We start from the raw sequence: 26,239 nt of genomic DNA on the forward strand, positions 1-26,239 counted from the left end.
CTCACCCCAGGTTGGAAATAGGAGAGCCCTGAGATGTGAGGAACTCAGAGACTCAACTTGGCCCCAGTCCTGAAGGAGTAGGCACCCTTAACAGGTGAGTTTGTGAGGCTGGATGTCTGGTTTATCTACATGCCTGGCAGGTGCCTGTGACTTTTGAATCAGACAGACCTTTCCAAGCCTCAGTTTTCTCATGCATTAAAGGAGGATAACAAGAACTGTCATGAACAGCCGTAGATCCTGTGTGTGTGTCCAATCAGGGAACATGCCTAAGATGTCTGGTCCTGAGTAGGTGCTCGTAAATCTACCTTCTCTCTCCCCACACCATTTCTCTCCATCACATCTCCCTCCCTACTCTTCATGCCAGCCCTACCAATCGGTAATTTGTGAAGTATTTATCACTACCTACTTAGAGCATCCATGGGAGGAATAAATGAACTGAAAGAATGCTGAGGAAGGGTCTGGCACAGAATCTGGCATGTATAGTAAGGATTCTTGAATGCCAGCCGTGGGGGTGGGAGAAGGTATAGTTGCACAGTCTCAAGGGTCACTTACAGGAGCTGTCACCCACGGGTAAGTGGGTAATGTTTTGGAGACCCAGGTATTCTCTTTCTTTTAAGGAATATAGTTCAAGGTCTGTGTTCACCTGAGCCCTGGAGATGAGAGCAGAGCCCACTTTGCTTTAACGTTCCAGAGCTGAATGTTTTCTGGTTGGTGCATTTTCCAGGTCCTTTACGCCTTCGTCTCCTTTAACCTTCTCATCTCATTACTGCTTCCTTATATTTTATTTATTCACACTTCCTCGAAAGGTGTAACAGAGCCGAGAAAGATGGGAAAGATGATTTCGTTCATCCTATGCCAATCAGAAGTTGGTTTGAAAATGTTCAATGAAGTTAGGAAGAGATTTTTGGCACATCTTTGATCTTTAGGCACTTAGGACATCTCTGACTTTTATTGTTAGTTGAAAATCAGAATGGTGTATTTATAGGGTCCCATTATACTATTTAAATAGTTTAAAAGTTGTAGTTATAGAAAACCTTAGACTAATACTGTAAATCATTTTATTGTCTTGTGGGTAACAATGATGATCTTTCTTTTCTTGGAGGTCAACATGTTCTAGGCTACAAATCACTTTCTTGCATATTTTTATGTAGTATTACATTAAAAAATCTTATGTGTTCTTTATATAGCTTTTTAGTGACAGCTTCAAAAAACAAGGTCTTCAAATAGTGATGAAACTGCTTCCCAAATGAGAAATTCTCAAATTAGTGAAGGAGAAACTGCATTTTTGGTTAGAAATAGGAAACTAAAGCCAAAGTTAAAATGAACTTGTCTTGGAATTGAAAAGCTTTAATTCCAAGTGAAAGAATTATATCATGAAAGATATATTTTCTTCATTTTTCCCCCTTGTTTTCTTTTCCTCCCCGCCCCCACCCCCAATGCTCATGGCTGAATTCACTTGGCAGAACTATTTCCGAGACACCTGGAATATCTTTGACTTCATCACTGTGATTGGCAGTATCACAGAAATTATTCTGACGGACAGCAAGGTAAATAGCTCTTCCGTCTTTCTCTTTAAGCTCGGCCCTGGAGTAGCATTAAAACAATCCTCAGCACATTCAGTCCATTTTTAACTCCTCGAACCCAATGTGCAGCCCCCTATTCACTTCCTCAGTCCTGAGCTTTCCCCAGAAAATGGGACCATTGGATGGCACTGGATCTCATGGAAGGTGTGGGCCCGTTTGCACGACTCAAATAGGTGAGTGGGATAGAGGGCCCAGGAGAGGCCATGTCACCGTGTTCTGCTGGATTCTTCAGGAGATACCAAGAATCTAGGCACAGGATCTTTGCCCTCAAAGTTGTTAGATCTGAAGTGGTTCCCTGAGATGGTTCATCCCAAACAAAACTTGGAGAGCTCATCACAAAACCAGCATGTTCTAGAGGGATTATGAGGTCTGCTCTCTGACACCCACGTGCAGAGTCAGGACCACTCAGAGAAGACTGGGGAGGCCAGTTTTGCCAACTGTTTTCCGGGCACCCATCTGGGGAACTTCTATACCCTCCTGCCTGGGAACAGAGGGTGGGCCTGGGGAGGCTCGGAGAGATGGTCCTCTCTGGCCAGCCAGCTGGAGACAGGGTTAAAAATGAAAGACACCATTCATGTTCTATTTAATGATCTGAATGAGGGATAAAGGCACAAATGGCAGTGCTTAACTTTCCTAAATGACCCAAATGTCACTAATGATATGTTTCCTTCTGGTCCACCAGCTGGTGAACACTAGTGGCTTCAACATGAGCTTTCTGAAGCTCTTCCGAGCGGCCCGCCTCATCAAGCTGCTGCGTCAGGGCTACACCATCCGCATTTTACTGTGGACCTTCGTGCAGTCCTTTAAGGTAAAAGGCCTTACCAGCTCCTCCTCTGAGGCTTGAGGGGCTCCTGTCACATCAGACAGAACACTGGGCAACACAGCATTATTCTGCAGGTCCCCTCGCCTCTGGGAATGGGTGTTTGTCAGAAGCATCAGATGAACACAGCAGTCCTCAGCTACAGTACAACTCGGCCAGGAGGTGGTTAGCTTATGACTGATTGGTTAGGATCTCATTCTAGAAAGCATCCCAACTTTGAAACTGAGTTATCGTCTCTGTTCGCTGAGGCAGGGGGCTTGTCTTATGAGGTGTGTTCCCTCCCAAGTATTCCAGAATGCCCGGAGCAATCCTATCCATGGGCAGAGCCAACCACCTGTAGTCACATACCCTCTGCATTTTCAGAGGTTCGTCCGTGGCTTTATTTCACCCAACAGTTTTTCAAAGGACTCCTTGGGTTGTGTTTTGTAATGAGATGATTCATACCATTCCCACATATGTCATCATTAGTATGTAATTCCTGAACCACTGAGTATATGGCATGCTAATGGCCACCTCTGCGTCCTGCAAATGAATAGGACATCTGGGCAAGGTTAATATGGTGAGCATCTGTTGAATGACCTCATGGAGTTGTACAGAGGTATATGTGTAATAAACAAGTTAAAAATTGAAACCTGAGACCCATGTAAATGGCAGAGACTTGCAGTAAAAGAAATTTTCCATATTTAAATATTTGCATGCTGTAGCAAATATAATTAGTTTTTGAAGTTTGGGGAGTGTTGATGCTGTTCAAAAACGTACTATTTTCTTCAAAAAAATAGAGTTTTTCAATAAATGTATTTTTAAAATCTGATGAAATTGATTCAAAGATGAAAAATCATGAATTCAATAATTGCCTTCTTTAATTATTTGTACATTTTAATTTTATTATTTGATGTTTGGCTGCACTGGGTCTTCATTGCTGCATGTGGGCTTTCTCTAGTTGCAGAGAGAAGGGGCTTCTCTTCATTGCGGTGCTTGGGCTTCTCATTCCAGTGGCTTCTCTTGTTGCTGAGCACAGGCTCTAGACACATGGGCTTCAGTAATTGCTGCTTTCAGGCTCTGGAGCTCAGGCTTAGTAATTCTGGTGCGCGGGCTTGGTTGCTCCAAGGCATGTGGAATCTTCCTAGACCAGGGCTCAAACCCATGTCCCCTGTGTTGGTAAGTGGATTCTTAACCACCAGACCACCAGGGAGTCCAATTATTTGTATATTTTAATTCCAAACTGAACTGAAGAGAGCTTGTCAGTGAATCCGTGGTTTCTCGTTATTTGAAAGGGACTTCACCCCACACCGTCATGACTGAATTACTTCTCCATCAAGTTCCTGTGCATCTGAAATGTGAGACCAGTTGTAAGGATGTTCAGGTTCCCACGAGCAACCTTGACATCTTTATTGTATTCATCATAATTGTATGTTGTGATAATTCCCACAGAGGCCTCACCTCAGTGAAAACTGTTTCTCCAAAACTGAATGACAGAGGAGAAATCAAAACCCTTAGCAAGAATTTAACCGTTTGAGTCTTGAATGGAGCTGGATTTAGAATTTGAAACACAAGATGCTCTTAAAACCTCTTTGTAGAGGCCTGCCCAACAAGTTACAGCTGTTAGTCTCTTAAGAAATATGTGTCAGCCTGTCATAGTCTCGCGATCACCAATTCTCTGTGAAAGTGTGTACTATTGAGGGCACAGAAAAGCGTGTCATAAACTGATGGCCAAATGGTTGGCTTATTCCAGTGAATAGAGAAGATTGGAGGCAGTTGTATCTGTCTCCAGGTGACACTGTGATGGATGGGTGTTTGCTTTGGGAGCCACTCTGGGACACAGTGTAGAAGTTGTTTTCTTGAAGTTGGTTTAACAAAGGCTGCCTCTGCACACACACAGCAGAGAGTCACACCGTGTAGACAGCATTGTCCCGTCTCTGCCTCCCCCTCCCTCCCCCTGAGCATCACCTCATTGTCTGCCACTGACTCCTACTCAGTGCTTCTCTCTCTTCCTTATTTTTTTTTTCCTTTCATAATTTAACGATGACATTCGGCTGTCTTCCGGTTTGCATATTTTCTGACCGGAAGTATGTTGTTATTCTTTGTTCTGTGAATGTGTCCTGTCTTTTCTTTCTCCAGGTGTTTTACAATCCTTTTTGAAAACAAAATTTTTGGATGTGCCACTCCACATGTGGGGTCTTAGTTCCCTGACCAGGCATCAAAACCACGCCCCTGCATTGGGAGTGTGGAGTCTTAACCACTGGATCACCAAGGAAGCCCCTCTTTTCCTTATTTTGTGTTGGAATGTATGCCATGACAAGAAGGGAGATCAGGATGGGAGAGAGGTACCAGGAACTAGAGATGATGGGATGGGGAAGGCAGCGTAAAGGCAGGAAGCACGACATAGAAGGTGATGGGAAGAGGCCAGAAACCTGCCTCCCTGCTCTCTCCTTTCAGCAGAAGGTGTCTTTACATGCCCCTGGGGAATGTAGCCACTCCTCATAGACTATGAGAATCAGCACTCCATTGGAGAAAGGGTTCTCCCACCAACTCTCAATTTCATTTTCATGTTTATTCTTTATTCAAATTGTAAAAAGTCTCCCAGGACTCTTCATTTAGTTAGCACCGTTGAGAAGCTCTGCCTGGCTCATGCAGTCTGAAAGCCTTCAATTGCCCTCCTGGGAGTCGTGCTGTACACACTTGAGAGAATGAAGACCCGGAGTTGCACGAACTGCCAGGGAGGCTTCCTGGGTGGTGAAAACAAGGGGCTTCCATTGTCAGCACCAAGATCCCCCAGAATTGTAGTGCCCACCCTGACCATCAAACCAAACTGCCCTATGTCTTCACCCTCCCCCAGCCACCAGGGGTAGCTCCCTGCCTGCCTTTTCCTCCACTTACCGCTTCACCTCCACCTTTAAAGAGTTGTCATCCCTGAGGGGCAGGTAGCTTGCACAAGATGGAAACTTGTGCTACGTAGCTTCCCAGCAGGGTTTTGTGGTCACTCACACTTTGAAAGGTTTTTTGGAATTTTATACAAAACAGACTGAAAGGTCAGCAGGCTTAAACATTGGAAAAAGATGTTTCATCAGAGCTTGAAGGCGCCTTCTAGGAACTGACCAATGCCTGAGACCCCAGCCGATTCATTCTGCTTCCAGTGCTCCATTAGGAGCCTCGTGTTGAGTGAAGGAGTGGGAAGGGTAATACGGGGATTTGGGAGTCAAAGCTGAATGCTTGCTGTGTAATTGGCATCATAATTGCCCAGGTTATTAATATTCTGCATACAGAGTGGGATGAAGCCCAGACCCAGGAATTTTTCCCAGCTCTCCCTCAGAGACCCGGCCATACACTTTTCTGGGTCTGAGAATATTCTTGGTGAGGAAGGAAATTACAAACCTCTCTGGGGCCAACAGCTTGCATACCTATCAGACAATGTGGACATCTGCAAAAACACAGAACTCCAAAATAGAACATTCCAGGGGATCAGAGAGCCGCTGCCCTGTGTTTAAGTCAGTATCAGGGCGAGACTGAGACTTGCACTGCCTGGGGTGCAGTTTGTTGACCCCGGAGCTGCCTGCCTTGAAATTCATGGTTGTGTCTCTGCTTCCTTCCAGGCCCTTCCCTATGTCTGCCTTCTGATCGCCATGCTTTTCTTCATCTATGCCATCATTGGGATGCAGGTGAGTGGGTGCCTTGGGAACCTGATGGGGGATAGCTGTTGCCCATGTTGTCTCTGACTTTCCAGCCTGAGCCTGCAGGATTCAAGGTGCTTTAAAGAATCCCTTCTTACCCAGAGGTTGAAGTGTTAGTAGCTCAGTCGTGTCCGACTCTTTGCACCCCCATGGACTGTAGCCCTCCAGGCTGCTCTGTCCATGGGATTCTTCAGGCAAGAATACTGGAGTAGGTTGTCATTTCCTTCTCCAGGTGATCTTCCCGACCCAGGGATTGAACCTGGATCTCCTTCATTGCAGGCGCTTTCTTTACCACTAAGCCACCAGGGAAGCCTCTTACCCAGAGGCTGACTTTAATATCTTGTTGCAGCATGACCTTGGGAAGTCACACACGCAGTTCCCCACTCAGGTTGCCCAGGTGATCAGAGTGGTCTGATACAGGGGCTTGGTCTGTGGTTGTCAGGTCCTGGTGCTTTCTCACAAGCAGTTGGACTCCACTGAAGATAATGCTGTTGTTCTTGGCCAGAGGGTGCCCCCTGAAACTAAGGAGAGGGTGAGACTCCTGATCGTCCATATCTCAGGAGCCTCCCATATTTGAACCAGACCTAGAAGAAGATTTGGTGGTTGCTCTCTTATAGACACAGACACAAAATGTATGTGAGTTACACCCCAAACAGCTGAGATTGGGAACAACTCAGAATCCCTGGCAGTGAGCCCAGTCCTTGGGAAACCCATGGGCCACATTCCAACTGATACCTCTCAAAGGACCATGCAGCCTGCCAGATGGTTCTCCTGGGTTAGCACATCCTTTCTGGTTTCAAGATTGAGACATGGATGAGGTTCCCACCCTGGGTACTCATGCAGGTAGCCAGAGGCCCACTGAGCAGAAGGGGCCGAAAGATCTTTCAACAGGCAGTGGTCATTTGTGGTGGGTGAACCATAAACACCCTGCCGCACATCCCAGCACCTGTCCGGTTGGGTACACAGGCTCTGCTGGGCTCCAAGAGGCCAACTTTCTGACTTGGAGATATGGAGGCTACACCCTGGTGTAAGACCTCAGCCACGTGGCCGTCTCCTGCAGTCAGGCAGTCTGGCTGCCTTTGGATGGCCAGCTGCCTTCTCAGTGGTGGCTGCCACCTGGAGCCACTGCTCACATCCCCCAGACTTGCCATGTCGGCAGCCCTTTCTAGAGCTTATCTGAAATGTCGTCTTTTTGCTCCTCTCTCTTGCCTGCACTTCCTAATTTTGTTCATCTTTTAATCCCATTACTGGAGAGTTTTGTTCTCCAAAAATACAATAGAATGTCAGATGTCAGAAAATGTGAGACTTGGTTGAAAAGTAATGAGTTCTTCACAAAGGATATTTCAGTAGAGCTTTAATGATGATGTCAGGGGTGTGTTGCAAGCTGAATCCCAGCTGAAGCTTGTCTTGCTGACTTCTGTTAAGTCCTTTCTAACTCGGAAGCATTTGATTCTAGAATTTAAATGTTCTTTAATAGCCAAATGAAACTTAATTAAATTAGGTTGTTGTTGTTGTTGTTGTTTTTTGTCCACACTTAAGGGGGAAGATCCCCTGGAGAAGGGAATGGCAACCCACTCTGGTATTCCTGCCTGGAGGATTCCATGGATAGAGGAGCCTGGAGGCCCCCAGTCCATGGAGTTGCAAAGAGTTGGACAGGACTGAGCAACTAACACTTTCAAAATAGTTCTTATCCCTTTTCATCTTCAAGCAAAATAAACTAGAATAACACCATCTCTAATACCTGTTAGTGATACTACTGATAATGATGAATACCATTTACTATCACTTGAATTCCTAAGTGTTTTAGACACTGTGCTGAATGTGTGCTCTTACCTACTCCTGCCTCTCCCTTCCTCTCTTTCTTCCTCTCTCTCTCCCTTCTATATGTATATATTATACACAAACACATAAATACAGGACACACAAGATACATAACTAATGTATTCAGGAATGATGTGAAAATGTTTACAGGTGGGTTTCACTGTTTCCATTATTGCTTAGCATGGTAAGGAACTTGCAACACACTCCAGATCTTAGATAGTAAGTGGGAGAGATGAGTTTAAATCTCAGCTCCGTCTGCTCCACAGCCCATGTCTGCACCTTCTCTGTGCTGTCTCTCCTCCCACCAACAAGGAAACACAAGTATTTCTTTGACTCTTCAGTGGTAGGTGGAAAGTTCTTCAGTTGTGACATTGTGATATTTACAGTAGCCATAATGTGTAATAATTTATTGCCTGTAGACCTATTTCCAAAAAATAAAAGCACTGTTCCCATTCTACCGAGACAGGAATGGCATCCCCATTTTGACATACCTTTAGCTGGCTGTCTTCATCGTGGCCCTTGATAGAGAACCCACACCGTGAATAAAGAAGACTCAAAAAAAAAAAAAAAAAAACCAGACACCTAGCTTGTTACTAGAAAGATTTCTCGTATAGCCGTAACAAAGCAGGGGGATCCATACCAACAGAAAAGCAAAAGGAGAGTAGAGAAGCATTGGAAAGACAGAGATAGCAACAGGATGTATCTCTGAGAAGTATTGTTATTCTGAATTCTCAAGGGCTTCTTGGAAGAAGAGAGCTTTGCAGACAAACCTGAGGGTAAAAAGGAGTAAGGTGCTGGGTTTGGGAAAGAACCCTGGGGCTGCTAGTAGTCAGGAGGTGTGGCTTGTAGGTCTCAGCTCCACTGCTGACCAGCTGTGCAAACTTAGATCACTGAACCTCTCTTGGACATCATCACCACCAGTGCAGCAGAGGAGTTGGATAGATAGCTTTATGGATCCCTTCTAGTTCTAAAATTCTGTATGTATGTGCTCAGTTGCTCAGGCATGGTTGACTGTTTGCGACCCCATGGACTGTAGCCCATTAAGCTTCTCCGCTCATGAAATTTTCCAGGCAAGAATACTGGGGCAAGTTTCCATTTCCTACTCCAGGGGATCTTTCTGATCCAGGGATTGAAACCTTGTCCCCTGTATCTCCTGCGTTGCCAGGTGGATTCTTTACCACTGTGCCACCTGGGAAACCCGAATCCCAAGTGAAAACAAGAGTTAAGCCTATAATTTCATTAAGTGTTCAGATGGGTCTCAGCAAACCTTCTTTCTCTTCCATAGCCTTTCCTTATGATATAGGAGATTTGGGTTAATGACAAGGACTAAGTGACAAGCTTTAAAAAAAGGTGAAAAAGTTTAAAGGCCACCTTTGTAATAAATATGCACTTTAAGCTTAACAATAGCTCCTTGACTATTATACACATAACTTTTATAAAATAACAGTGTGCCCTCTGGCCAGTTCATGATTGGTAAGGTGTTTGAGAAAATCGTAGAGAGGACAACTAATGAAGTCTTCAGGAGAGTCATAGGGAGAAAAAACACCAAGTTGTGTGTGTGAAAATCAGGGATAAGTCGTGGATTGTGTTTTAAGAGGATGAAAAGAAAGACAGAAGGAGACATGAACATGGGCAAGGATATGTGACAGTTTCCTCCTGGGGCATCCAGAACTAGGTTTGATTGTTTGGCTGGGATTTTTTTTCAGTGCTACTATTTGTCTGATTGGGAGCCCTCAGCCTTCTTATCTCCCTTCCCTCCTTCCCCAGTGCCACCTAGCTTGCCACCTCCATTCTCCCTGAGAGAGAAGTAGTATTTAGGTTTTGAAAATCAGCTATGAGAACAAATTCCGCAAGCAGGTGTCAGTGGGAGTTATTTGAGCAAAATAGCAGAGACTGTTCCTCAATCGCACATTCCAGACACTGTTAGGAGGAAAGTGTGTTCCATTTAGCACATATTAGATAAGCTGAAGCATGTTAAATACAGGCTGAAAATTATCCCAAAAGGCTGGAAAAGTGACCTGTAAGCCTTCAGTTGCACAAACATTGCCTTGTGAGAGCAGACCCTGAGATAGATCTGAATCATGTGTACATGTGTAAGGATACCCTTCCCATCTAGAGAGGGCTTCCCTGATAGCTGGCTCAGTTGGTAAAGAATCTGCCTGCAGTGCAGGAGACCCCAGTTAGATTCCTGGATCAGGAAGATCCTCTGGAGAAGGCATAGGCTACACACTCCAGTATTCTTGGGCTTCCCTTGTGGCTCAGCTGGTAAAGAATCTGCCTGCAATCTCTGGGTTGGGAAGATCCCCTGGAGAAGGGAAGGGCTACCCATTCCAATATTCTGGCCTGGAGAATTCCATGGACTGTATAGTCCATGGGGTCGCAAAGAGTCAGACACGACTGAGCGACTTTCACATTACTTCACTTCCCATCTAAAGAGATGTGGGATACACCTTGGCTCCAGGCAGCACTGTGTCTAGGAGTTCATCCTTATTCTCTGTGGCCAGAGGTCTTGTGTGTGCCTCTTATTTCCATATGAATTTACACAGTAACCACATTCTAAGCCCAATGAGCAACGGCAGATTAGAAAACTCACTCTGTAGCCAGATCTGCCCAAACCTATTTTCTTTTTCCTTTTCCAAGTATCAAGTTTTCCAGACTTTCTTCATCTGATGGGCCTGGGTTATAGACGTATCACACTTCCAAGGTGTGACTCTTTGGATGGGAGCACATCCCAGGGAGATAAGCATGCCCCTCTCTGACTTACACTGCTTGCAAATTTCAGGGTAGCATCTGCCTATTTCTTTTTTATAAAGAATAAACCACATCTTCTGCAAATACATATGCTCTGATCATTACCAGCTGAGACAGGAAGAGAGGTGGGTAACGTGTTCCCTGCACGCCTATCATGGGGTAATCTTGTTGACAGACAGCTTGAATGCCATGGTGAATAGGTATCATAGAAATTAAAAGACCAAATTAGGTGTGGGAGGAACTACATCTAAGCAGAATGACTTCCAGAGATCTTGCCTTCTATGGTCCTTGCAAGCATTCCTCCTCGCTTCCCAGGAGAATATAACTCTTCACACATATCAGGCCAAGAACGTGGGGTCTGCCAGCCTTCCTGGGTTTTGAGTTGTCTGCTTCAGGGTTAGGCCATCAGGAGGAGCCATGTAGGTGAAGTTACCGCCCCTGCCAGTATGTGCTCGGTCAGGTCGGACTCTTTGCGACCCCATGGACTGTAGCCTGCCAGGCTCCTCTGTCCATGGGATTTCCCAGGCAAGAATATTGGAGTGGGTTTGCCATTTCTTCCTGCACAGGATGTTCCAGACCCAGGGATCGAACCCACGTCTCTTGCATCTCCTGCATTGGCAAACGGCTTCTTTACCATGACGCCACTGACCCTGCAGGTCCCACTGCTCACTGATGCTCAGGGCTTTCTGCTGTTTTTCTCATCCAGGTCTTTGGAAACATAAAGTTAGATGAGGAGAGTCACATCAACCGGCACAACAACTTCCGGAGTTTCTTTGGGTCCCTCATGCTGCTCTTCAGGTACCTGGATCCGTCCCTGCGGTGGCTGGAGCGCTCCTGAGAGAGAGAGAGACAGTCACCCACCTTTTCTGCCTGTTCCCCTTTGTCTGCCTGCTCTGCTCCTGTGAGGATAGATGGGGGTGGGATGGTGGCGGGGCCTCCAGAAGACCGCCCTGCTGACTTCAGGAAGTTTCCTCTGCATCTTTGACTCCGTATGCAAATGGCAACTTCTGCACCTCCTCTAGGGCTCAAAGAGGGGGAATCTTTGGACAGAGTCCATTAAAAGGCTGAAACATGGATGGCCAGGTTTACATGGGGTCTGGGAGTCTCACAGCCCTCTCTACCACTGTCAACAGAAGACAGAGAAGCAGTGTGTGAGGTTGCAGAGCCCCAGGAGCCCTCCCTGGCACTCTCCATCACAGGATGGAGAGCACAGGCAGAGGCTAACTGGGCGAAAAAGGAACCTAGGGAGGAAAGAAGGGATGCCGGAACTGGGAAGATGGCCAAGGAGAGGATGGGCTGTGCAGACCTGCTACTACTAACCGAGTTGTTTTTGCATTCAGGAGTGCCACGGGTGAGGCCTGGCAGGAGATAATGCTGTCGTGTCTCGGGGAGAAGGGCTGTGAGCCCGACACCACTGCGCCGTCGGGGCAGAGCGAGAGCGAGCGCTGTGGCACCGACCTGGCCTACGTGTACTTCGTCTCCTTCATCTTCTTCTGCTCCTTCCTGGTGAGCAACCGTGTGCTATCAGCTCAAGAGGGGTCCAGCCCACCTGTCTGATAAACAGACGAGAGGTTTCCTCCTGTGTACATTCAGTCACATGCTCTAGCCCGTGTTGAGAAATAGGTCCTCCTCAAGAGAGCTCTTGGAGGCCAGGGTGCTTGTCAGACACCCGGGTGGGTCGCTTTTGTTGGCTGAGAAACGTCTTTGCTCCTTCTAGGGTAGGACTGCGTGAGGAGAGGTGATGAGGGGGTGGATGGGGTTCAGCAAACATAGTATTAAATGTCACATTGAATTGGTGGTGACCCAGAGTAAATCTTTCTCTTCTGTATCTCCGGTGTTTTATCTTACAAGCAGAGCTGAGAATCCCATCTCTCTTTCGGAGACCTTTGGACCCTTTGAGAAAATGTACCGTGAAACTCTAAGGGGACAGCATTAATCGAAGCAGGATAAATGACAATGTACAATGGAATAGGTGTGGTTCTTTCATAGGTTGCTATGTTTGATGGCACTTGGCCAACTTGATAGATGTGAAAGGATACAATTGCTCTAGCACTGGTAAATATTGAGTAATGTATGAAGCACACCCATCTAGAAAATGGTGAGAAGCCCCAGGTGCCTTCTGAATTCTGTTTTTGGGAGAAAGCCTGACTTGGCACAGCAGCTTCCAGAAATCTCTTCCCTGCACCGTCAGATAAGTGGTGATAGACTGATGGGCAAGGTGCTACCAGGTCACTCAAAGGGTTAGTGCCGTGTTTCTGGCCACCCTGACATCCCTCAGCTCAGCTCCCCTGCTAATGCCACCAGCTGCACAAAAAATGTCTCAAACTAAAGTGCTGCCATTTAAAAGCGGCCAGCTTCATGGCTGGGCATCCCGAAGTGACTTGCCTGGTGTTCAGGCGTTTCTACCTCTTTCAAGTGACCCATAAGGGACTTGGCACATGTCCATGTGTGAAGTGGCTGACAGACAGACTAGTAAGGGTGTCAAGCAGGTTGGTGTAGCAGGGGATGAACTAATTGGAGATGTGGGGAGCCCACATTGGTCATGTTGCTTTCTAGCTTTAGCCAAGGCACCTTCCCTTTTGTAGCTTCTGTAAAATAGAAAGAAAAAGTACTCAGTGATAAGACTGGTATCTGTACAGTGAACTGATACGTGTGGATGTGCAACATTTTTTAATGAAAAAAAGAAAAACATTATTTATAAATAGGAAATTATAATGAAAATGACTGCAAGGAAATTTAGAATGATGATATAAATTAGAGTTTTCATTTATTCATTCCTGTATTTAGCTCATTTTTACTGAATGGCCATTAAAAGGTTCACATTGAGCTAGGCACTGGGGTGAAGCCATCCAGTCCCTCTGTTACCTAGGATTGAAAGGTGACAGTCATACAGGAATATTAGTGCCCATCATGAGGGAAGGGGAGCATAGAGAAGGCCATGCAGACATCTCCATTTTATCTTCCATCATTTAAATGTTTAATAATAAATATTTTAAAAGAAACCAAAGATATAACTGGAAAATTAATTAGAGACTATAAAGTACTTTTAGAATTTTGAGTTAGAGGCTACTGCATAATTCACATTAATGTTATTTTTAAAGAGGCTATATTCAGTATGAGATGATAGGCTTGCAAATCTCAGCCCTACACTGACTTCATGACCTTGGGCAAGTCACACAGCTTCCTCAAGACAAACCAACCACTCTGGAAAGATTTACCGATGCGCTGGGATGTAGCCGGCTGTGTGCTTGGAGCTAAAGAATACAAATGTGTATAGGAAGTGCTTGTGTCCTTGAAGGGCTGATGGTAATTAAACCTGCCTCACAAAAGGTTAGAACAAGCATTAAAACGTATGATAGGTGTGAATATATACTACTGCTGCTGCTCAGTCACTTCAGTCGTGTCCGACTCTGTGCGACCCTAGAGACGGCAGCCCACCAGGCTCCCCCGTCCCTGGGATTCTCCAGGCAAGAACACTGGAGTGGGTTGCCATTTCCTTCTCCAACGCATGAAAGTGAAAAGTGAAAGTGAAGTCTCTCAGTCGTGTCCGACTCCTAGCGACCCTGTGGACTGCAGCCCACCAAGCTCCTCCGTCCATGGGATTTTCCAGGCAAGAGTACTGGAGTCGGGTGCCATTGAATATATATACAGCGCTATAAAAGACTATGCCAATGTAAAGGAATAACAATACAAATAGATAGTTTTTGCTAACATTAATAATAGAGTCTGGAAAGGAGTGTAAAGAAAATGTGTGGATACAGTCGGCCCTTTCTGCGGGTTCTGGCTCCATGAGTTCAACCAACCTCAGACTGAAAATGTTAAAAAAAAAAAAAACTCCAGAAAGTTCCAAAATCCAAAAGTTGAATTTGCTACATACCAGCAAATGTCCATTGCATTTACATTGTGTTAGGAATCATAAGCAATTTAGAGATAATTTAAAGTGTACAGAAGGCTGTGCATAGGTTATGTGCAAATACTACACCATTTTTTTTTTTTTTTTTTTGGCCACACTGTGCATGGCATGTGGAATCTTAGTTCCGGACCAGGGATCAAACCTGGGCCCCCACACTGAAAGCATCAAGTCCTAACCACTGGACCACAAGGGAATTCCTGGTACTTTACCAGCTTACATAAGGGACTTGAGCACTTACAGATTTTGTTATCCAGGAAGGTCCTGGAACTAATTCTCAGCAGATGCCAAGGGATAATGGTGCTGTGTACTCAGTCTCTCAGTCATGTTCAACTCTTTTGCAACCCCATGGACTGTAGCCCACCAGACTCCTCTGTCCATGGAATTTTCCAGGCAAGAATACTGGAGTGAGTTGCCATTTCTTCCTCCAAGGGGATCTTCCTGACCCAGGGATAGAACCCGTGTCTCCTCCATTTCCTGCATTGGCAGGTGGATTCTTTGCCACTAATCCACCTGGGAAGCCAGTTGTATATGGAAAACCCTCTATAACCTGGACAGTGATTAAATAAATTTCACTGTGGCTCCAGTCACAGTGACAGAAAGAAAAGTCCATGTTAGGATTAGATTCAGCTGCTTGAAACGGAACTCCTCAAATAACAGTGGTTTTACCAGGGGGGATGTTGTTTATTTTCCTGGCATGTCAGTGAAGCCTGGAGGAAGGCAGTGCGGGCTGGTTATGGTGACGTCACAGAGTGTCTGGTACCCCAGACTCTTTCCCTCCTTCTGCTTCCTCACCTCCACCGAGAGTCCCTCAGCTTTGTGGTAAGAAGACAACTGGATTCCAGGGATCCGCTTCCATTCTAGGCAGTGGAATGGAGAAGGGAGGGAGGGAGGAGACTGGTTATTAGGATGCAACCAGCCATCTCTGTATTGCAGAGGAGACTCCCAGCAGGCCCTGGCTGCAGACTTTCTCTTGATCCTAAGTATCCTGTCTGCATATCCTGTCTGTTGGGCACTTCCACCCACCCAGCCGCTTCACCTGGGAATCAGCAGCAGAGGCTCCATTTGCTCACCCCCCACAGGCGATTCATTTCTGTCAGGCAAGATTCTTTCCTTTGCAAGTGACAGCAAGTCCAGCTGCATCCGACATGAACAGAAAGGGATTTTATCGGCTTATATAAATGAAGAGTTGGGCAGGACAGGCTTAAGTGAGCTTGCTCTGAGGCTCAGATGACATCATCCCCAGGATTAGGTTTCCTTCTCTGTTGACAGATCTCTTCCCCAGGTTTTTCCACACGAGCTCTCTCCTCCAACAACCCCAGCCCGTGGTTCCAAGATGGCAACAGCAGCAGCAGCTCTAGACCTCAATCCTGACATATTCAAGGCCAATAAGGAAAAACAAGTTCTCTTGCTCAGAAGACTCAATGCCATTTTCTTGGCCTTAATTGGATCACCAGCACTGTAGCCCAGGGGACAGGATTCAGTGGCTGGTTGAGGCCTGGGTCATGGTAGTGCCCCACTAAACTGTATTAACTGAGACTAGGCAAGGGGTGTGTCCCTGGGAAGCTGGAAATAGTGCTGGGTGCTACTGTTCACTGTGGCCAAGGCCTGTTGAGTCCACCTCCTTTAGCTCTGTATCCAGGCTGCTGTCCTGCCACTGGCCTGGTTCAGGAGCACCTCACAACTCTCTGCCTGGACTGCCAGCCACCGTCCACCCTGATACCGATGCAGCCTGAATGCACATAGCTTTTCTCTTTCTCCTAGGTCAGCCTCTTTAGTGGTTCCTGTTGCCTCTTGCATAATCTAAATGAGAGCCCAGCGAGTCGTGGACCACAAGCTAAATCCAGTTTGCCAGCTGTTTTTGTATGGCCTGTGAGCTCGCAATGATTTTTGCCTTCATCAGTAGTTCAGACAAAAAAGATGAACGATATATCCTGACATGAAGATTACGTGAAATTCAAACCCATACACTTTTCGGTCCCTGTTGTGCATGTTTCTCTCATGGCTCTCAAAGAAGTCTATGGGAACTTCCCTTGGGGTCCAGTGGTTAAGAATCTGCCTTCCAGTGCAGGGGATGTGAGTTCGATCCCTGGTTGGGGGAAATCCTGCATGCTACAGGGTAACTAAGCCCACTTGCTGTACCTGGAGAGAAGCTGGAGTGTGGCAGCAAAGAGAGCCTGCGTGTTGCAAGTAAGACTCGGTGCAGCCAAATATATATATAAATATATATTTAAAATCTGTAACATTTGTATGTTGCCAGTCGTCTCTGCAGAATACTAAATGTCTTTAAGAATATTCAAGTAACAGCATCTAGTGAACACCTGCTGTGCTTTAAGGAATGTGCTAGTCATGGAAATATATCTCAGACCCGAACTTTCTTACCTCCCACCCCTGGCACCTGGAGCTCTGTCTGGAACACAGAAGGTGCACAATAAATGTTGTTGAACAAGTAAGCAGGAGAACAGGGTCTCGGAAGCACTTGAGAGCCGTGAACAGCTTCAGGTTGCTGCACAGTAAGCCCAGCATCCACTGTAAGGCATCCCACCAGGTCTCTGATAAGCAGCTGTGGTGAGCGCAGGTAGGGAAGGGAGACTGGAAGAGAGGCTTGGTGTTGGGCCTTGACTTCCTCTGGCCTTTGAGAATGTGTTGCTACTGCTGCTCCCTCTGCTGCTGCAGTAACAAAGAAAGAAATTGAACAGATAACAAAAGTGACTGAGGAGTACTATGCAAATATGAAGTGGCATAGCAAAGGGATTCATAGCACTCGCACCGTGAGATGTGTGGTTCAGTTGTGAAAATGCATTGCCTCCAGCAGGATCAACTGGGCTATGGTTAGGAACTTTTAGACTTACAAACTTGTGAATTCTTTACTTGCCTCGCAGTTTGTTTTTCTGCTCTGGGTCTCCCCTAACTCCCCTTCTCCCCCTCGCCCTCCAGATGCTCAACCTGTTCGTGGCCGTCATCATGGACAACTTTGAGTACCTGACTCGGGACTCGTCCATCCTGGGGCCTCACCATCTGGACGAGTTTGTCCGAGTCTGGGCAGAGTATGACAGAGCAGCATGGTGCGTAGGCCTCTTGGCCACCCCCTCTGGGGCCCGTATCAAGGGCCCTGGGGTTCTCGAGGAGGTTGGGGTGGGAGCCACCCCATTCTTGCCTGTTGCAGAAGGAGAGGAGAGTCCTCCTGGCTGTGGTCCGGGGAAGAGGCCAGGTCCTCAGACTGGCTCTGGGATCAAGCATGCCATGGACCACTTAGCTTCTGCGTTTTCGTTTCCCTGTTCTTTCCTTCTGTAACAGGCATTTTCCTTTGACAATCTCAATAGACAGTCTGCGACTCAGAGTGTTTGAGTTCAATCTCCAAAGGAGCTTCCAGAATGGTTAGTAGACTCCTCTGAGTCACAGAGGGGTTGACAAGGGTTCTCTGGGTCAGCTGGACATCTGGCCACCTTAGTCCTTTCTCTCTCTCATCCCTCTCAAAAGTACAATTTCAGATAACTCTGAAATTATAGAGACAACCAAGCAAGTTCTTCTTCAAAATGATGGTTTAAACACATGTGGGTTTTTATTACATGGAACTGAGTTAAATGGCAGAAATTTGCAGAGATGACCTCCCCGGATCTTTTTCACTTTCCAATAGTTCTCAAGTGAAATTGTGCCTTCTGGACTTTAAAGCAGAGGCTGGAAAACTATAACCCATAGGCTCAGTGTGGCTCACTTTATCTGGAAATAAAGTATTATTGGAGCACAGCTATGCCCATTTCTCTATTGTTTATGGCTGTTTTTGTATATTGTGATAAAGACAGTATGATCCTCAAATTAAAAATAATACATTTATTATCTGACCCTTTACTGGAAAAGTTTGCAAATCCCTGCTTCAAGTTCAAAGGCAACCTTTTTGGTCCTCACAGTGGAAGGCAAAGTGAGAGTGCTGTGAGCACGCATTCCATGGGACCTTTGTCCCAACTCATTTTAGTTTTAGGATCTTATCTCACAAATCTACCCATTCTGGCCCCCCTCTGAAAATATTATAAGAAATGCCATCCTTCATAGGAGCGGACCACGTTGCTTCCACCTGGAACCATTTCATAGTCTGAGACTCTTCCCCAAACCTGTCGTCCTGTGAGGCTGTTGTATTTGGGTCACTTCTTTAGGCGTTGGAAGAGCACATAGGAATTCCTCATCCCCTCAGTAATTATTAACACCTTAGAGCACAGAGTTCTTTAAATCCATTATTGTTACAGTAGCTGAGCAATGGTGGTTACTTTCTGGGCCTGCTTTCTAGTAGGACAGGATGGTTAGAAGGCCATGGGCAGTGTGTTACAGGCGAAGGGAGCCAGGCCTGCATCTTGTCAGCTATGTGGCCTTGGACGAGTCGCTCCACCACTCTGAGCTCCCATATCTGCTGTATAATAGTGGTAATGATCCCCCTCCATGAAGGCTGGTTGTGAGGATTATATTAAATCATGTATGTAACTTTTGTTATCATTAATAAGCATATGGGAAAGGAAGTAGAAAGTATGAGACATTGGTGTCTGTAAAGCTGGATGGCCGTGGGATCAGGACACCAAGAAGGGACCTCTAGCCCTCACCTGAAAGAGAAGAAACTATTTGCCAGCAAAGGTGTTCTTTGCTTACCTAGCCTCACTCAGGTGAGAGCCCTTGGCTCTCAAAAACTTCCACTTCCTGTGGTTTCACATTATGTGGGGACCCAAGTCCCTTGTTCATTAAACATGCTGCTCCCCAGTTCTTCCATCTGCTGGGAAGAGCAGTTCCATGAGGACTAATCATGAGACTCAGACACATGAGCTGTGAAAGACCAAGGAAAACCTCTTGCATCTGCTTTGAAATTCCCAGCGTGACTTGTCCTGGTTAGTTTCCCTGGCCTTCTCTAGGAGATGAGAGGGAAACTAACCAAGGTGCAGTGGGCCAGTGTCTTCAAAAAGGAGATAGACGGGTTGCAAAGTACATCAGCCTATGGACCACAGAGCCAATGGACTCACGCCTCAACCACCATAAGAACCAAAGAACACGTGGTAAAATGAACCTCCTCTCAAGAGTCAAGAGACTTGGAAGTACTGCTGAGCTACTTGGAAGAAGAGGAAGAATCAACAGCAAAATCAAGAAAAGATTAAGAAGAGCAGAGCTGGGGCAAAGTTGTCGTCTTGACATGGCTGGTGAGGACTGGATGTTTGGAGGTGGAGGTGTGCGCTTATGGTTTGCGGTGGAAACCTGGATCTAAACCAGGGTGTGTCCAGACCCACAGATCTCTGGCCGTTGCTGACTGGTTCTGACCCCTCACGGAGCAGATGCTTTAGCCTCTGAAAATGAATCAACTGTCGATTCTCTTCTTTCCACAGGAAGCCAGAAGTCTCTAGCAGGCTCTGTGAAAGGGCCACTGTGGTCCTGGAATTCTAACTGGATCTGACCAGGCTGTCTATGGGTGGGGTGGCAGGAGCAGGACTGGAGGGAGAGCCCTGTGGCTCCCTCGCAGGCTGCTTTTTGGGCACAGATCCCGGCAAGCTCCTACCACATTGAGAAGCGTTTGCCCAAGTGGCATTCGGGGGAAAATCTGCCACAAAGAGAAGCAAAGTCCTTCACAGGTTCCCTCCTGCCAACTGGGAACCTTGCTAATTAGCCTAATGGGAAATTTCTCTCTCACACTCTGGAGAAAGACGCTGACTTCCCACCACCTGACACGCGGGTCTGAGTAGCTGCCTGTAAGCAGTGTCTGTGAAAAGCAAAGGGCTCTGCAGTCTGCTTCACAGCAGCCTGGCATCTGCTCCTGATGGCGGTCGGAGGCATTTGTGAACTGGTGGACTTGGTTCTTAGAGGCCTAGCTGGAGCCAAACTCCATTTGCCGCAGCTGGCCAGGTACGGGCCAGACACATCATGGGGTGCTCATGGTCACTAGGGATTGATTTCCTTGGAAAATCGGAGGCAGTGTAGTTCGCAGAGTGATGGTCCATGCCGTTTGCAAGGTGCTGGTTCTCTGATGCTAACCGTCCTCCACCTCTCCTGGTCTGGCTTTGCCAGGCCCCAGGAAAGAAGCCACCCATCCCCCTCCGGCCGTCCCTTTCATGGCTAGGCTGTCGTGTCTCTCCTCCCCTTCTCTGAGTGTCCTATTAACCCACCTGTGCTTCCTTTACAGCGGCAGGATCCCGTATAAGGATATGTACAAATTAGTGCGGGTGATCTCGCCGCCTCTGGGCCTGGGAGAGAACTGCCCCTACAGGGTGGCTTGCAAGGTTTGCCTCCGGTCCCCAGCCATGACCGTGACCATGACCGTGGCCGGCAGCGGGGTGCAGCCTCCAACCCCCGCCCTCCGTTTTGCTCCACCACCACTGCGCCACATGAGGGAACCTTCATGTTGCTTTCCTTTGAGTTTAAAGAGGTCCAAACCCTTCCAGAACCAGCAGCTGTTACACAAGGAAGAAGGGCATTTTGGGGGATGGGGGAGGGACGAGGATAAAAAAAAGAGCTGAGGACTTAATAACAGAGGCTGCTTTGACCTCTGTTTTCTTCACACACACTCATTCACCTCTCTCTCTTTCTCACTCCACCTTATTCTGTGGATTTAGAGGAACCTCAATTCAGAGGAACCTCTCCCTCCTCCACAGAAGGCAGAAATCTTTTTAATTCAGCAAGGAGTTCTGGTTTCTTTCCCTTAGAGATAGAGCGCCTCTTTCTCACACTTGAGTAGTATCCTCCCATAGAGAAAGTAGAAAAGTGTGATGCTAACCACACTTACCCCTGCCCCATTCTGGACAGTTTGGTCCCAAGCAATTATTTTAGGTTAGTTGGCCAAAAAGTTTGCTCGGATTTTTTTCCATAAGGTCTAACAGAAAACCCTGAACAAAACATTTGGCCAACCCAATGAAAGCTATAGGACAGAAAGCTGAGAAACAATTAAAAAAAAAAATGAGGGCAGGAGGTGAGGATAAGTAAAGAAGGTGAAGAGGATAGTCTATGGGGTGTGGGAAAATTTCATAGTTCAGAGGGTCTGGGAAGGTCTCAGTAGAGCCCAGAGGGCTCCAGAGCAGAGTTCTTGCCTGAAGGTCCTGCTGTATATCGTTGAGGGGTCTGTTGTGACTGCCCGGTCACTGCTTATTTGTGAGACCAGGAATATGGTTCAGGGGCACACAGGTGACCTCCCTCTCCAGCTAACACAGTGGCTCCACCCAGCCCCGGGCCAAGGCCAGGCCCCCGAGATAAGGAAGCCTTTCCTGGTATGCCGTGAGGGATGCACAGGCTCCCTGGGGCGCAGCGCAGTCCGGCAGCTGGAAGATAACTTAGGCCCAGAAAGATGCCAGCCTGGGCGATGGGGGAGGAACTGGCCAGGGATGGCGGCAAGTGATTCCTGTACTCGGGCAGGCCGAACAGCTGCCTCTGCAGAGACTCTTTAAACTCCACCCTGGTGAACCCATCGCGGCCGCATGTGGGAGAGCCCGGGAAGGCAGCATGGCATGCGAGATGCTCCTCCTCCTCCTGGTTTTGTTTCTTCTGGCCCCAGCATGCCGGCACACAAAGAGCACTCTTACCCACAGAGCCAGGTGGAAGCAACGGGCCAACTGAGCAGCAGCCTCCATCCACCACTTTCAGCGCCAGCCGCCGCCTCCTGCAGCACTCACACCTCAGAGCGGGATACACGATGCCCCCGCCTATGGGTTCAGAGCAGGAGAAGGGCCTGACTTCCAGGCCAAGGAGAGGGGGCCAGAAACCCCTAACCCAGGGCTGGAGCACCGTCTATCTGGTTTATACCGCTCGCACACAGCCCTGGGAAGTGAAGACCAGCTTGTGTTGTAGGGGGCATGGCTGGTGTGAATAGGGAGATGGGGTGATGCTCCTCCCGGAGGGGAACACCAGTCCCTAGGACAGCGTGCGGCAGAGGGACCTAAGGTTGCTGCCACGTTCCCGGGTCTGTGTGGGGCGTGATATAAATCCGCACCAGGATGGAGACACGTGTATGATTTGCCTTGATTAACAGGTTTCCTATTCTTTTCCTGTTTGTCCATTTTGTTTCGTTTCTTTTCTCCTGTTTTCTGTACTCTTTTGTTTGTTTTGGCTCCCCCCGGGAATGCCTGTTCTCCTCTCCTCCCTGTCTGCATTCTTCCCTGCCACCCTCCCTGCCCTGCCCGCCGACCCTCGACCCCCACCCCCACCATGAGCAGTGGCCGCATCCATTACACTGAGATGTATGAAATGCTGACTCTCATGTCACCGCCGCTAGGCCTCGGCAAGAGATGTCCCTCCAAGGTGGCATATAAGGTAGACCACTCCTTCCTTTGTTCTGGGCTAGTGACCAGCAGGAAATGGGATCCCGCTGTGGGGAGGTCAGAACGTGGGGGAGGAAGCTGGGCTGGGAACGGTGGGAGGAGGGAACCAAGGAGAAAAGAAATGATGCGATGCAAAGGTCAGGAAGGTTCCCGGAAGGATGATACATAAGGTGGTTTGTAAGACTTTCAATGTGTTATTCTGTTTCTACAAGTGTGTGACTTCTTGTGAGTGGGTTACTAGAAAAGAAGTAAGTAGCATGTTTCCTTTAAGAGGAAGCAGAGTGGTGGCCTGCAGAATAGCATATTTGGGCAAGAAGGACAGCAGTCAGAGCTTATAAAAAGATCTTCCATCAGATAAACTAAGAAATAGGAAATATGCATAAATTCCACTAAATATGGTCCAAAAAGAAATTTTTAGGAGAGAGGAAAACTCTTAACAAATTTCTTCCTCCATGACATAGGAAGGAACAATGGTATGGTTTCTTCTAGGTATCAGGAAAAAAAAAAGGAACACGACCTCCATCCCTTGATACATGATGAAGAATGCAGCTCCCTTCCGCCATTAGCCCAACTACCCATTTTTCCTGACAGTATCAAAGGAAAGGGTGATGATGGGCACAGGTTGCATTCAGCCTTAGACCTGCCTTCTTGGCATGACCGAGATATGGATGGACTCCCCTCAGTCTGCTTAGAGCAGCGTTGTACATTAGGAGTCCCCAGCCATCAGGGTGCTCAGAGCCTCAAGGCCTGAACTTTTCCTCCACGTTCAGTACTGTGTGTACTCAGTCATTTAGTCATGTCCGACTCTTGCAACCCCATGAACTATAGCCCGCCAGTCTTCTCTGTCCGTGGGATTTTCCAGGCAAGACTACTGGAGTGGGTTGCCATTTCCTACTTCACATTCAGTAATAGTTACTGTTAATCCCCCATTGCTATTTAGACTGACTCAGAACTCTGGAGCTCTTTCATTCACCGAGCAGTATGCCCTAGCAATGGTGCCTGGAAGCGCCTAAAGCAGTGGGAGAGAGGTGGAACTCAGATAGAAACCGGAAACTGGCCTTACACTCTAAGATCCCATATTTGTGGTGTCATATTAAGCGAGATGTTTCGATGGAGTGTTAGAAACCCTGCCTTGGAAAGAGACACTTGACTTCCTGCTAGGCTGGTGGTTCTGCTGGAGGACCTTCTCCTGCTGCTCCCTCCAAGTTTAAAGCTCCAGAGAGCATCTCATTGGAACAGGGGGCATCTATTAGGGACCCTCATCCACCCCACTACATGGCTCCTCCTGTGCAGCTTAGGAGCCGACATCCTTTATGCTCATGATTCCACATCTAACAGGTGATGGACTATATGGCCATGAGTTCTTTGAATTTCTGGGGTGAAGCTTGGGACGGGGGCACCAAGGGTTGCCGGAATCAGAGGAAAAATTCATTCCAAAAGCAAGATACTCTCTGGAAAGTGGATTTGGCCATTTCCGTTTGATCCCCTTCCTCTGGGTGAAGGGGACAAGGCCTGCCCACTCTGCTCCTGCCTCAGTCACCCTTCTCTCCTGTTTTCTCTGCTCTCCCCAGCCCTCTTCCCCTGGACCCTGTTTGCATTCTCTCACTTTTCCATTCTGCTCCACCTCATCCTTTGGATAAGCTGGACTTCTGCATGTTGAACCATGTGCTGGCAATTTAAAGACTCAAAAAGGGGGCATCAGGATGCATCTTTCAACTCAGATAAGCAAAGTAAAATCTACCCCCCCATCACTGTCTTTTCACCTAGTTTTGGGGGGTCTTCATGGGACAAGTGGGATTGTAGAACAGCCCTGAAGCAGGGAATGGAGCCACCTCCCTGAGCTGACTCCTTTCCCTGAGACATTGTTTTTAGGAATCCTGATTAAAGACATTCTTAGGACCCTGGAGGAGTCCTACAGAATGATGAGACCCTCTTCCCTTGGAATTTGGCATCATTCCCTAGGGGAAAAAAAAGAAAAAACAGCAGCCAATGAGCCTTCAGTGAGAAGCAGGGCAGGACAGGACTGGGAGGGGACGGGGGAATCCTTGCCCTTCTTTTTCGTCTCTGCATCTGACCTCTGCTCTTTTCTTCCCTTGTTGCCAAGGTTTCTTTCGATATATGTTTTCTCCTGCTGTTTCTTTTCTCTTTTTCACACAGAGGTTGGTCTTGATGAACATGCCAGTGGCCGAGGACATGACCGTCCACTTCACTTCCACGCTGATGGCTCTAATCCGGACAGCTCTGGACATTAAAATCGCCAAAGGTCAGTAACCTTAGGAAGGAAGAAGATTCTGGAACAACTCACCCGGAGTGATGCAGGACAGAGATATTTGAACTTCATCCAACCATGAAGTAACCTGGAGGTCAAGTAGTTTTCACCTCCCAGTTTTCACCTCTGAGATACAGTAACTGTTACTGTACTATTTAACTTTTGCCCTTTCCTCTTAATGAATGACTTGATATTCGTTAAGGCTCCTTTGAGCTTTAAGAGTATGTGATCTTCGATGTCTGTACTATGTAAAATGTCTACTATCTACCATCTACCATCTAAAATGTCTGCTGCTAAGTTGCTTCAGTCGACTCTATGCGACCCCATAGACGGCAGCCCACCAGGGTCCTCCGTCCCTGGGATTCTCCAAGCAAGAACACTGGAGTGGGTTGCCATTTCCTTCTCCAATGCATGAAAATGAAAAGTGAAAGTGAAGTCCCTGAGTCCTGTCTGACTCCTAGCGACCCCATGGACTGTAGCCCACCAGGCTCCTCCGTCCATGGGATTTTCCAGGCAACAGTACTGGAGTGGGGTGCCATTGCCTTCTCCTCTAAAGTGTCTAATAGTAGACATTTTAGTAATATTTGTTGAATGAACAAGTGAATTTCCTTTCTGTTTTTTTTTTTTTTCTTACATGGTGTTTTTAACGTCTTGGAAGGCTTCTGTGGCCAGTGCTATCCTTTAGTGATTTAGGAAAGAAGGGTTTGCTACTTCAGCAGGGCCTCCAGTTTTCCTGCTCTTACCTGATCCAAGTCCTTTTTAAAATTGGTTCCCTCAGACTCTGGGGTTAGATCACTGGAAGAACTGATACACGTATAATGAGGCAGAGGAGGCGGGCTTGTGGCGCTCTGCATTTCCCCTTCTGATATACTGAGCAGCTGGGAGGCTCCGCAAATGAACGAGGAAGCTGATCTTGGTCCCCAGGGCCTCAGCTCTCTGTGGCGGGATATCCCTGAGTCACTGAAAACAGGAGCCAGAATGCGTTGCGCTTCTTCAGCAGAAAGACCCAGGATTGCAAGATCCACAGTCACGAAGTGCCAAGGTTTCCTCCAAGAATCCGAGGGGCCATGCTGATGCAGCCTCTGTCCCGTCTCCTCCCTCTGTCCTTGTTACTTCTGTGTCTGTTTTCGTTGTTAATGAATGT

The 26,239-nt window shown here is 47.3% G+C and overlaps 1 protein-coding gene across 3 annotated transcripts in view; it reads left to right on the forward strand.

The window, feature by feature from the left end:
* The window catches only part of CACNA1E (calcium voltage-gated channel subunit alpha1 E), a 329,991-nt gene that overhangs the window by 289,169 nt on the left and 14,583 nt on the right, over positions 1-26,239 (forward strand). For all 3 annotated transcript variants that reach the window (XM_019976906.2, XM_019976908.2, XM_019976909.2), the window contains 8 exons: positions 1,464-1,547; positions 2,266-2,391; positions 5,994-6,059; positions 11,350-11,441; positions 11,984-12,149; positions 17,491-17,618; positions 22,722-22,818; positions 24,984-25,089. In XM_019976906.2, coding sequence (XP_019832465.2) covers positions 1,464-1,547; positions 2,266-2,391; positions 5,994-6,059; positions 11,350-11,441; positions 11,984-12,149; positions 17,491-17,618; positions 22,722-22,818; positions 24,984-25,089 — 865 coding nt within the window. The remainder of the gene's footprint in view (positions 1-1,463; positions 1,548-2,265; positions 2,392-5,993; positions 6,060-11,349; positions 11,442-11,983; positions 12,150-17,490; positions 17,619-22,721; positions 22,819-24,983; positions 25,090-26,239) is intronic.

Source organism: Bos indicus, chromosome 16 (assembly GCF_029378745.1).
Source record: "Bos indicus isolate NIAB-ARS_2022 breed Sahiwal x Tharparkar chromosome 16, NIAB-ARS_B.indTharparkar_mat_pri_1.0, whole genome shotgun sequence".
In the NCBI taxonomy this organism is placed as follows: domain Eukaryota; kingdom Metazoa; phylum Chordata; class Mammalia; order Artiodactyla; family Bovidae; genus Bos; species Bos indicus.